This window comes from Oryctolagus cuniculus, chromosome 2 (assembly GCF_051225735.1).
Source record: "Oryctolagus cuniculus isolate XC-2025 breed Fujian yellow rabbit chromosome 2, ASM5122573v1, whole genome shotgun sequence".
NCBI classification, from domain to species: Eukaryota; Metazoa; Chordata; class Mammalia; order Lagomorpha; family Leporidae; genus Oryctolagus; species Oryctolagus cuniculus.
In genome coordinates, this window is record NC_142868.1 from 116,108,139 (window position 1) to 116,121,150 (window position 13,012).

The window sequence follows — 13,012 nt, forward strand, 5'->3', positions numbered from 1 at the left end:
AGCGGGCGGGTTGGGCCGGGGGCGGGCGGGGACCGCGTTTGGGCCGCCGTGACGCGGGCGCCTGGCCCGGCCCGCGGGAGTGGGGGGCGGGTGCCAGGCGGCTCCTCCTCGTCGCGAACTCTCGGTGACCTTGGCCAGGTCGCTTTAATTCTCTTAGCCGGCGGCTTGGTCTGTAAAATGGGACTCCTAAGCCCTGCGTCCAACGTGGGCCGTTTTGCGGTTCAGTGGCGGGAACCCCTCCAGGTGCCTGGAGTACCGGGCGGTTTGCCACCTCGGGGGAGAGAAAGGGCTTCCTGGCTGTCATGTCGTCCCAGGCCTGGCGCGGGTGGGGGGCGTGGAGTGGGGCGGGGAGACCCTCGTTTTTCTGTTGAAGAAAACCCAGGCTGTTACGAAGTAGTTTGCAAAACTTTGGTTTAACGCGGGACAGTGGAGACTTGAGGAAGGGGGCCCTGGCTGAGATGAGCGTCGTGGAGGTCCCCCCTACCCCCTGCCCTCCACCACTGGCCTGCTTTTCCATTGGTGCCCGCACTCGGGTTCACCCTCCGTGGTGGGCAGAAAGAGGCCCTCAGCTTTTAAAGAATTCGTGTTTGTATATCCTGTTGTTTGCTAAGACCCCTCCCACCCACATAGAAGAATTTGGTGCTGACCACGCAAGTTCAGTGCCTGTCTCTGTGAGGTCCCTGCGAACCGTGGAATCAGTGAGCTCTGCAGTGGTCCAGTTTTGTTCGAGCTTGGATATGGAGCAAGTCGTGGCGTCATAGCCATTTTGGGCAGTGGTGTGGGATCTCAGGAACCCTCCCTATGGTGGGTATGAGCAGGTCACAAAAGTGAGCATATTCGCGGGTGTAGGCTGGGAGGAATTTAAAATAAATTGACCTAAACGGAAACTTTGCACCACAGGTGGCGAGCATGCAGTTGCCCATGCCTTGACCTTGCTGCCGGTCTATGGACATGGCCCACCGGGGTGGGGAGAGAGACTTCCAGACTTCAGCTCGGCGCATGGGCACCTCGCTGCTCTTCCAGCTTTCAGTGCATGAACGGGAGCTGGACCTGGTTTTTCTGGATCATAGCTATGCTAAGCCGTGGAGTGCCCACCCCGACGCGAGTAGTGCCCGCCCCACACGCATGCTCTTTGTTACTCCCCGGCGACAACACGAAACCACCATGTGAGTTTGGGCTCTTTTCTCTTAGGGGCTGACACTGCCCTAAGTGGGCAGTGATCAGCTGGTTGGGGGATGAGAGGTGATTTTTTCTTAGGGCTGATGGGGGCATTGTCTGGAGAGTGTTGATGTTTAACTCAACCATCTCTGTAAAGCAACACGAGGATATGGACGTGTGCATTCAGGGTGCCTGACAAGAGTTAAGAAAGCAAAATATCCCATGGAAAGCAAACAGCCTTGGGTGGGGAAGCTCTTTTCTGCCAAGGGCTGTTTGCATACTTATATCATCGATCATGGGCCATATAAAATTATCAGCTTAAAAATTAGCCTTCCACAGACTTGTTGAATTCTGAGTCTTGCCTGCGGGTTACCTAGGCAGAACCAGACCAAAGGATTTCCCAGGCCTTTACCGCCCGCAGACTAGACATTCCCCACCCGAGTCTTAGATAATAGAACTTGGGTGAAATGGAAACTGAAGAGGATTATACTGGTGAAGAAAGACTGAGAAGTTGATTTTTAAAAAACTGCCATCCGGGATAAGATCCCTTTTTAAAAAACTGCCATCCGGGATAAGATCCCTTTCACTTTAGTCCGGTGGCTTCTTGGACAGTAGCAACAGTAGCTTTTTTATGGTAGTGAATTTTGCTTTCCCTGGCTTCACACACACAGATTAGGAGCACATACCCAAGATGTTGCTTTCTCTCTCAGTGTGTTACAGACCTGTCATTCATGAGTTAATCGTCTAAACCCCTCCTAGGTCTAATTATATTTTCAGCTTGCCTACCTTAGAGTTAGGAAGTTTCATAAACTCACCAGGTGATAAGTGACACAGTTACATTAGATGAGAGCTGTTTGATAGTTCTTTTGAGCTTTAAGGAATTCCTCACATTTCAAGATTTATTGATATGCTTTATTCCGATAATCAAACCATGCTCTTTTTTTTTTTTTTTTTTTTTTTAAGATTTATTTATTTACTTGAAAGGCAGAGTTACAGAGAGGCAGAGGCCAGGGCGGGGGGATCTTCCATTGCTGGTTCACTCCCCAGATGGCCAGCAATGGCTGGAGCTGTGCCAATTGAAAGCCAGGAGCCAGGAGCTTCTTCTGAGTCTCCCACATGGGTGCAGGAGCCCAAGGACTTGAGCCATCTTCCACTGTTTTCCCAGGCTATAGTAGAGAGCTATATCGGAAGTATAGCAGGCAGATGCCCATATGGGATGCCGGCACTGAAGGTGTCGGCTTTACCTGCTATGCCACAGCACCAGCCCCACCATGCTCTTTTTAAAATATATTTATTTTTATTTATTTGGAAGGCAGAGTTAGAGAGAGAGGTCTTCCATATGCTGGTTCACTTCTCAAACGGCTACAACAGGCGGGACTAGGTCATGCCGAAGTCGGGAGCCTGGAACTCCCCCCACCCCCGCCCCATTGGTGTTTTTAATCTTACCTAATGTTTAACCTTTTCCTCAAACATGGATTTTAGTTTCGTTGAGAGAGTTTGTATTTTTCATTTCTTACTTTTCCTCCCTGCCTTCGATCCTTCCTTTGAAAGGCAGAGAAACAGAGAGCTGGTTCACTCCCCCAAATGGCTACAACAGATGGGGCTTGGCCAGGGTAAAGCCAGGAGTTGAGAACTCCAGTTTCTCATGTGAATGGCAGGGGCCCAAGTACTTGGGCCATTTTCTGTGGCTTTCCCACAAGCAAGGAGCTAGATCAGAAGCAGAGCAGCTAGGACTTGAACTAGCGCTCCCAAATGGGATGCCAGTTTCAAGCAGTTGCTTAACCCCCTGTGCCAGTACCTGTATTTTGCCTCTTTAGATCCTGTCGTCGAGCCTTAATGAACCAGAGGTGCCTTGATGTTTGTTCTAAACACATGTAGAATAATGTTTTGTATTTAATTTCCCAACAACCTTAGTATTTTGTTGGCTTTTTTGGTTGTACTAGGCTCGGGAGCTGTTACTGTAGGCAATAATATATAGTAATAGACTGGCCTGGGGCATAACTGAAAAGTTCCTTTAAATAGAATTTGAAATCTTTTTCTCTGTATTGTGTAGTATTTCTTGTTGATCTTGAAAGTCCTGTGGCTGCACTAGGTGTTTCTGTGCCATGCCAAAGACAAGAGCCAAGGAACTCCCATCAAGCCTATCCGGGTCTCTCACATGGATTTTGGGTGCCCAAGTACTTCCAGGGAGCTGGGTTGGAAGTGGAGCAGCCAGGACTCAAACGGGTGCTCATATGGGGGGCTGGCATCTCAGGTGGAGTGCTGAAATGTTGGCTCCCCCCATGACCTTTTTTTTTAAAATGATATTCTGTGGAATTGATTGTTTTGGTACTTAGAAAATCATTTTCTCTTACAAATCCTTTCTCCATATATAGGCCCTAACAATGAGAATTTGGCATGTTCTAGAAACTTAGGCCACTGCGGTTTGTAGTATTTTGGCATTAAGGATGAGAGTAGAAGATAGGGAGAAATTGACAAGACTACCTCATACAGGAATTTGATTCTAAGAATGAGATCTAGTTTCTGTTTTAGAATGATCACTTTGGGGCTGGCGTTGTGGTGCAGCGGGTTAAAGCCCCAGCCTGCAGTGCAGGCATCCCATGTGGGCTGCTCTCCTTCTGATCCAGCTCTCTGCTGTGGCCTGGAAAAGCAGTTGAAGATGGCCTAAGTCCTTGAGCCCTTGCACCTACATGGAGACTTGGAAGGAGCTCCTGGCTCCTGACTTCAGATTTGTTCAGCTGCAGCTGTTGTGGCCATTTAGGGAGTGAACCAGCAATGAAAGACACACCTCCCCTTCCCCCCTCCCGCCCCCTCTCTACCTCTTTCAAATAAAATAAAATAAATCTTGAAAAGAAGAATGATCACTCTGAATTTTCATTGAATTGCTTATAGTGCAAGAGTGGAATTTAGAAGACTAGTGAGGAGGCCATTGGAGTGGTCTGAGAATGGGTCAAAAATCATGGTGGCTTGGATCAAGGTGGAAACAATACAAATGGAGAAAAGTGGATAGCCTTGAGGTAAATTTGATAGAACCAAGTGGACCTACTGTGGTGAATTGGAAAGATGGGTCAGAGCTAAGGAGGAGGGTAAACTTAGGATGATTCTTAGATTTCTGACTTGAGTAGCTTTGTGGTGCCATGAGCTGGGAAAGACTCAGGGAAGCGAGGTTTGGGGTGGTAGAATCAAGAGTTCTCTTTTAGGCAGACATGTTCAGCTGCCTGGCCCAAAGTCTGCCCAGAGAAGATAATCAGCTCTTCTGTCCACCACCAAATCTAGCTGCATATTATTTTACTTTGTTTCATAATGATGTAATTATTCTAGTCATTGGGTATGGATGCAGGAAGATCATTGAGGTCAGAAAGTGAACATAATGTTTGATAGACAGCCAGTAGGCCAATTTGATTGGCTTATTATCAGTTGACAAAGTTGGTGCCATGTACCGTGAACTGGGAAAGGACCATTGTGCTGCTAGGATTTCATTGAAGTCATTTTAAAATATGAAAGGTCCTTCACATGCCCATTTATATTTCTCTTCTAGGCTCTGTACAAGCTGAATTAAACAGCTAAGATGTCTTCATTTTAGGTGTTTTATCTTAGGCAATCACAGGCTTTTACAAGCATATTGTTAAATATTGGTTAACTTGTTAATGAAAGGGAAGGTTTATATGAATAATTTGAAACTCTAAACCAGCACTGTCTAACAGAAATTTTGGCAGTAACGGAAGTGTTCTGTACCTGTGATAGCCAGCACTGTGGCAAGTAATCAGAAGGATCTATTGAGAATATGACATGTGGCTAGTGTGATGGAGGGACTGAGTTTTCAATTCTATTTGTTTTTATTAAATTTCTTTAAGTGGATGGCTTATAGCTACTTTATTGGACAGCATGTTTAGCTCATCAGCTGTTTGCTTATGGAATATATTTGTCTTTTTACTATCTGTTGGTTACTTTTTGCACAGATTCATTTTAAAACAACTTTGTGTTCCTCCAGCACATACCAACATGTCAGAGAAGGCAGAGGTGTAGACCAATGTGGGGGAAATGTCTTTGACTCCAAATTTTCTTACAGATAATGTTCTTAAACATAATTTAAAGCTGACTGTATTAAAGAGTTATTTTTTGACAACCTGATGATTATTAAACATTTGTGTTGTGTGAAGTACACGTGGCCTGCTTCTATTTCCTCACCTGTTTACAGTGAATCAGACGTCCCAATAGATGTGGAGACCATCACGTCCACCCCTGTTCCACTCTATGACAACCAGAAGGCTCGCAGCGTGATGAACGAGTGTGAGCGGCATGTCATCTTCGCCAGGACGGATGCGGATGCCCCTCCCCCTCCTGAGGACTGGGAGGAGCATGTCAACAGGTAGGCCCTTCTTCAGGAAGGTGGCTCGCTCAAGGTTGATGGTTACCTTCCTACAATTATTTTGTATTGTCATCTTCATTGACACACATTTACTGGGAGCTGATTTCATTTGTAGTCACACAGTCTCTGCATTATAACTCTCAGTGCACTGTTCTGTGAACTCTTTGAGAGCAGGACTTGCCTGTCAGTCATCTCTGCCCCTAGGACTCTGCCTGGCATACAGTACATATGTAATAAATGTTTGTTGAACAAACAGATGAATTGAATTTGATAGGTATGATAAGCTCAGTTACTTATATAGAACAGTCATCATATAGGGCCACCCAGACTACAAAAAAATTAAATGTACATTAAATATAAGATACGTGTTTATATGGTCAATAACAAGGAAAGTAAAAAGGTTTTGGAGTTATAGGAAAAACTAACAGATGTTTGAGTGGCTTTTAAAGTAGATGTGCAATGTTGTTTCTTTTCCTTGTTTTTTGTTTTTAGTTTTCACTTACTTACCTTAAGAGACAGAGAGAGAACTCCCATTCATTGATTCACTCCCCAGATGCATTCAGTGGTTGGGACTGGCACAGGGACCAAGAATTCAAACCACGTTTCTGTGTGGGTGGTAGAAACCCAACTCCTTGGGTTTTGCTTCTTCCCAGGGTCTGCATTGGCAGGAAGTTAGAATCAGGAGCTGAAGCCAGAAATCAAACCCAGATAATGCAGTATGGCATGTGGGCATCTTAACCCCAAGGCCAAATGCCTTCTCCCAATCTATGGTTTGAGGACATACCTAAGCCCATTTTCATGTGTTTTCTGGCTAGTTTTGTTCCCACATTTCCTTGTTCTCCCAGGAGATTCAACTTCTCTCTCCGTGTTGTTTGTCCATACTCACTTGACAACATTTATTTATCATTACATAACAGCTTTATAGAGATATTTACGTGCCATGCACTTTACTCATCTGATGTGTACAGTTAGTAGTTTTTAGTATATTCAGAGTATTGCACCTGTCACCACAATTTGATGAATATTGCCATCTCCCTGAGAAAGAGACTGTACTTATTAACTCCCCATTTCCTCCCAGTTCCTCCAGGCCCGGGAACCATCAGTGTCCTTTCTGTCTCTAGATTTGCCTATACTGGACATTTCATGTAAATGGAATCATTCAATAATGTGTTCTTTTGTGTCTGGTTTCTTTTGCTTGATCTTACCCAAAAGGCCAAGAAGCTATGTGTCTGGTTTCTTTCATACAGTGTTTTCTTCTTTTTTGTTATAATGTTCTTTTTTTTTTTAAAGATTTTATTTATTTATTTGAGAGTTAGAGTTAGACAGTGAAAAGGAGAGACAGAAAGGTCTTCCATCCGCTGGTTTACTTCCCAAATGGCCGCAATGGCCAAAACTGTGCCTATCTGAAGCCAGGAGCCAGGAGCTTCCTCCAGTCTCCCACACAGGTGCAGGGGCCCAAGGACTTGAGCCATCTTCTACTGCTTTCCCAGGTTATAGCAGAGAGCTGGATTGGAAGAGGAGCAGCTGGGACTAGAACCGGCACCCATGTAGGATGCTGGCTCTGCAGGCGGAGGATTAACCCACCGCGCCACAGTGCTGGCCCCTCATGTAGTATTTTCAAGGTTCATCTATGCTATAGCATATATCAGTACTTCCTGATTATTGCTGAATTCTGTTTTGTTGTTGAGAGATTGTCCATTGCATGTATTCCCCACATTTTATTTACCTGTTGATCAGTTGCTAGAAATGGATTGCTTCTACTTTTTGGCTGCTACAAGGCTGTTAATGAGCATTCATGTGCAAGTTTTTTATAGATGTCTGTTTAGAATTCTCTTGGATATATAACTAGGAGTGGAATTACTGGATTGTGTAATAACCCTGTATTAATTTTTTTTTGTTTTAAAGATTTATTTATTGTATTTAAAAGGCAAAATTACAGAGAGGCAGAGGCAGAGAGAGAGGTCTTCCATCTGCTGGTTCACTCCCCAAATGGCTGCAGTGGTAGGAGCTGGACTGATCTGAAGGCACAAGCCAGGAGCCTCCCCTGGATCTCCCACAAGGTTGCAGGGGCCCAAGGACTTGGGCCATCTTCTGCTGCTTTCCCAGTCTATAGCAGAGAGCTGGATCAGAAGTGGAGCAGCCGGGTCTTAAACCAGCACCCATATGGGATGCTGGCACTGCATCACTTTGGGGCTGGCGTTGCAATGCCAGAGTGCTAGCCCCTGTATTTAACTTTTGAGGACCTACCAGACTGTTTTCCAAAATGGCTTTACTATTTAAATTCTTTTTAAAGATTTGTTTTATTTATTTGAAAGGCAGAGTTGCAGACAGAAATCTTCCATTCTCTTGTTTACTCCTCAAATGGCTGCAGTGGCTAGGGTTGTGCCAGGCCAAAGCCAAGAGCCAGGAGCACATCATCTGGGTCTCCCAGGTGGGTGCAGAGACCCAAGCACTTTGGCCATCTTTCACTGCTTTTCTGGGCACATTAGCAGGGAAGTGGATTGAAGTGAAGTAGCTGGGACTTGAACTGGCACCTGTATAGGATGCTGGCATTGTGGGTGGTGGCTTAACACTCTGAGCCACAACACCAGCCCTCCATTTTGATGATCTGATTTCTCTCCATCCTTGCCAACAGTTACTATTTATCTCTCTCTCCCAAAATATTATAACTATTCTGGGTATAAAGTGACATCTCATTTTCTTGATGGCTATCTAAATCTGTTTATACATCTGTACCATATGTAAAAGAATGTTACTCCTTACATCAGGAGTTGGTCATAATGTTGGAGACCTGTTATTTCATAATAACAAGAGAAAGGAGTAGGGAGAGGGTAGGGAAGCTTGAGGTGATTAGTCTGATTGACGAGGCTGGTTGGAAGGACTGAGATTAAATGGATGCGTATGTGATGAGGATGGGAGCTGTTGCAGGAGGAGTAGTTCTGTGAAGAAGAGCTTGTGGAGAAGTTGGTTGGGTCTTGAATTGGAATTAATGCTGTACCCTAAAAAGGGGACATGTTCTTCAGAGGATCAAGAGGAAAACTGTTGTGGGTGAAGATCAGCTACTGGAATATTGCTGGAGTCACTGAATTTAGCAAAAGGGTTTATTACAGTTAATAAAAAATTAATAACAAGGATAGTAATAAATGAATTACCATTTGTTGAGTGCTTTCTAGGTACCAAGTAGGTACTAAGTACTTCACAGATATTCTTCCTTTTAATTCTCTAGCAACTCTTACAGTAGAAGATACATTCCTCTTTCAACTCTTATTTTTTAAAAATTATTTATTTATTTGAAGCAGAGAGAGAGTGAAAAGATCTTCCATCTACTGATTTACTTCCTAAATGCCCACAACAGCCAAAGGTAGGGCAGGCCAAAGCCAGGAGCCAGGAACTATATCCAGATCTCCACTTGGGTGCAGGTACCTAAGTACTTGGGCTATCCACCGCTTCCCTGCACACCAGCAAGAAGCTGGGTAGGAAGCATGGAGTAGCCTGGACTGTAGCCAGGGGTTTTCTGTGTGTGATTTGGACATCCTAAGCTCTGTCTTAGCATACTATGTCATGACAGCTATCCCACCTTTTTTTTTTTTTTTTATGCCAGGTAGAGTTAGACAATGAGAGAGACAGAGAGAGTTATAGACAGTGAGAGAGAGACATAGAGAAAGGTCTTCCTTCTGTTGGTTCACTCCCCTAATGGTTACTACGGCTGGCATTGCGCCGATCCGAACCCAGGAGCTGGGTACTTCCTCCCGGTCTCCCATGCGGGTGCAGGGACCCAAGCACTTGGCCATTCTCCGCTACCCTCCCGGGCCACAGCAGAGAGCTTGACTGGAAGAGGAGCAACCAGGCCTAGTACCCAGTGCCCCGACTGGGAATAGAACCTGGGGTGCCGGCGCCACAGGTGGAGGATTAGCCGAGTGAGCCACGGTGCCGGCCCCATCTTTTTTTTTTTTTTTAATAAGATGAAGAAACTAAGCTTAAGAAGTTGAACAAACCTTAGGAAGTGATTGAGCAGGAATTTGTTCAAACTGATCAATCTAACTCCAGGGCCCAGTATTTCCAACTACTGGATCCTTTGTGTTAAGGGCAGTAAAAAGAGTAAGAGCAGTTAATGGTGGCTCAGCTAAGTGCTCTTCAGGTGGTTATGTATCCCTTTGTGGTATTGTCCATTGCCTTGTCCTCAGTTTGAAATTTCAGAAAATGTGTAGAACTCTGTGATATTTTTTATCAGTTTACCCATGATTATGATTAAGAGGGTTTTGGAGACTATTCATGCTTGTCAAAGTCAATAGAGACTTAATACATATAAAAACCATTTTTAAATTTATAAGGAGAAAGATGTTTATGAAACAGAAGAGGTCCTTGGGTAGCCTGGCCATTATCTACTGCCTCCCTGCGTGTATATTACAGGAAGCTGGAATCAGAAATAGAGCCAGGACTTGAACCCAGGCACCCTGGTATGAGATCTTCCACCTACTGGTTTACTTCCTAAATGCCCACAGCAGCCAAGGGTAGGCCAAGCCAAAGCCAGGAGCCAGGAACTATATCTAGATCTCCCACTTGGGTGCATTCGCAAACCGCATCTTAAAACGCTGCATCAAATGTCTGCCTCAACAGACAAATTCTTATCTTTGGCCTATTTTTCTGTAGTCTCCATGTGGACCTCCATCCTTTCATTGTGATGTTTCCCTAGATTGGTAAGATTTAACAGAGCTCAGTTTATTTCAGATTTTTTTTTTTTTTTTTTTTTTTTTTTTTTTAGTGTTTGATGAGATTTTGAGTATGTTTTCTCATTAGCAACAGACTTAGAAACCATTACTTCAGGTGGGTCATTTTTACACATGACCCATTTCATTATTTGATGGTATTGACTAGCTTCAGCTTCACAGAGGTCACCATTTGATGACCCTGTCCCTATTTGGGGTTTGGAGTTCCCTTTGCTCTGATTATAATCATCTTGTTGCCATTCTTTCCTTTTGACTTGATTGTTAAATTGCTGCTTCCTTTCTTGTTGTATAAAGTCATGTAAAATTACAGTTTCCCACATCACGAACTCTACTGACTGACTATAGGATAGGTCTGGAGAACTCTTGAGTTTTTTTCTCCCTTGAGAACTTACTGATTGTCCTTCATCTGTGGAGTCACAAATGTAATTTCCCTTTGGGTTCTTTTTCCCCCTCTTGAATTATTTCAATGGAAACTGCCTCCAGAGGCCACTGTTGTGTCCTAGCAGGTAAAGCCTCCTCCTGCAATCCCATATGGGCACAGGTTCAAGTCCCAGCTGTTCCACTTTTGATCCAACTTCCTGCTAATGGCCTGGGAAAGGCAGCAGAAGATGGCCCAAGTGTTTGTGCTCTTGACACCCATGTGGGAGAATTGGATGAAGCTCCCAGCCCTGGCTGTTGCAGCCATCTGGGAAATGAGCCAGGAATGGAAGATATCTCTTTCTCTCTTTCTCTGTCTCCCCCTCTCTATAACTCTGACTTTCAAGTAAATAAATAAATCTTCAAACAAATGGACAAACAAAACTGCCTCCAGATAACTCTATAGAAAATTAAGCCCCTACCCAACCTGATTCTGGCTTTCTCTAGTAATGGCTGATATTTTGTAAAGTAGTTTAAGTATCCCTCTCTGCTTGAAGTAATTGTATAGATCAGGAATTGTCCAATTGACCTGTGGGCCAAATCTTGGTCCATGTGCCAAGAGTGGTTTTTACATTTTTAAGTGTTTGCAAAAAATTTTTCCTGCGTCTGGCACCATGGCACAGCAAGTGAAAGCCCTGGCCTGCAGTGCCGGCATCCAATATGGGTGCCAGTTCTAGTACCCCAGCTGCTCCACTTCTGATCCAGCTTTCTGCTGTGGCCTGGGAAAGCAGTGGAGGACGGCCCAAGTCCTTGGGCACCTGCACCGTTGTGGGAGGCCTGGAAGAAACTCCTACTCCTGTCTTTTGATATGCTCAGTTCCAGCCATTGTGGCCATTTGGGGAGTAAACCAACAGATGGAAGATCTCTTTCTCTCTTTCTCTCTCTGTCTCTGCTTCTTTCTGTAACTCTGTCTTCCAAATAAATAAAATAAACCTTTAAAAAAAAAGATTTCCTGGCCGGCACCGCGGCTCACTAGGCTAATCCTCTGCCTTGCGGCACTGGCACACCGGGTTCTAGTCCCGGTTGGGGCGCCAGATTCTGTCCCGGTTGCCCCTCTTCCAGGCCAGCTCTCTGCTGTGGCCCGGGAGTGCAGTGGAGGATGTCCCAAGTGCTTGGGCCCTGCACCCCATGGGAGACCAGGAGAAGCACCTGGCTCCTGCCTTCGGATCAGCGCGGTGCGCCGGCTGCAGTGCACCAGCTGTGGCGACCATTGGAGGGTGAACCAACAGCAAAAGGAAGACCTTTCTCACTGTCCACTCTGCCTGTCAAAAAAAAAAAAAAAAAAAAAAATTTCCTGATATATGAAATAAAAATGTGGGTGTCCATAAAGTTTTATTGGAATATAGTCATGTCTATTCATTAGGTATTATCCAAGGCTGCTTTTGCACCATATCTACAAAGTCAAACATTGTGGCAGAGACTGTATGGCCCCAAACCCTTAAATAGTTATGGTCCATCTTCTTATAGAGGAAATTGGATGACTGGGTTTAGAAAATGTTTTTATGTCTGTCTGACACAGTCATGCAACTTGAAGGGACTTTGAAAATGATTGGCATTTACTGGCATGGTGATACAGTCTTGAAGATGTTGGTCAACCTTTTTTTTCCTCTAGATGTTTGTCAAATGGGTGAGTTTCATTGTATGCACAGTTTTGAAAGACATTTAACAAAATATTACTTCTGAGAAAAAAATAGATTTATTTATCTATTTTGAAAGTCAGAGTTACAGAGAGAGAAATCTTCCATCCACTGGTTCATTCCCCAGATGGCCACAATGGCCAGGGCTGGGCGAGGCCGGAGCCAGGAACCAGATTTTTTTGGGTCTCCCATGTGGCTATCAGGGTCCCAAACACTTAGGCCATCTTCACTGCTTCTCCCAAGCCATTGGCAGGGAGCTGAATTATAAGTAGAGCAGCTGGGACAGGAACATGCACCCATGTGGGATACTGGTGTTGCAGGTAGCAGCTTTACTGGCTTCGCCACAATGCTGGCTCCTAACAAAATTCTATTTTTTAAGATTTTTTTAAATTTTAATTTTTTTAAGATTTATTTCTTTATTTGAGAGATAGAGTCACAGAGAATGGGAGAAACAGAAAGGTCTTCCATGTGCTGGTTCAATCCTCAAATACCTGTTATAGCCAGAGCTGGGCCGATCAGGAGCAATAGAAGAGGAGCACCCGGGACATGAGCTGGCGCCCACATGGCATGTTGGTGCTGCAGGCGGAGGCCCAGGCCCTATTTATTTATTTGAAAGTTACAGAGAGAAGGAGAGATCTTTACCCGCTGGGTCACTCACCATATAGATACAGCACTGGCCCCACAAAATAAATTTGGACACTTTT

General features: G+C 44.7%; 1 protein-coding gene across 24 annotated transcripts in view; it reads left to right on the forward strand.

Annotated features, from left to right (window-relative positions):
• The window catches only part of KANSL3 (KAT8 regulatory NSL complex subunit 3), a 45,889-nt gene that overhangs the window by 252 nt on the left and 32,625 nt on the right, over window positions 1-13,012 (forward strand). For 15 of the 24 annotated variants that reach the window (XR_011386484.2, XR_011386485.2, XR_016229186.1 and 12 more), the window contains exons 2-3: window positions 901-1,166; window positions 5,357-5,527. Coding sequence is in view for 10 of the 24 variants with exons in the window: in XM_008253760.5 (XP_008251982.1) it covers window positions 946-1,166; window positions 5,357-5,527 (392 nt within the window). In the remaining 14 variants the exon portion in view is untranslated. Of the gene's footprint in view, window positions 1-630; window positions 805-900; window positions 1,167-5,356; window positions 5,528-13,012 lie in introns of those variants that run through there. The other 9 variants (XR_016229185.1, XM_089326053.1, XM_089326055.1 and 6 more) reach the window with 2 other exon arrangements.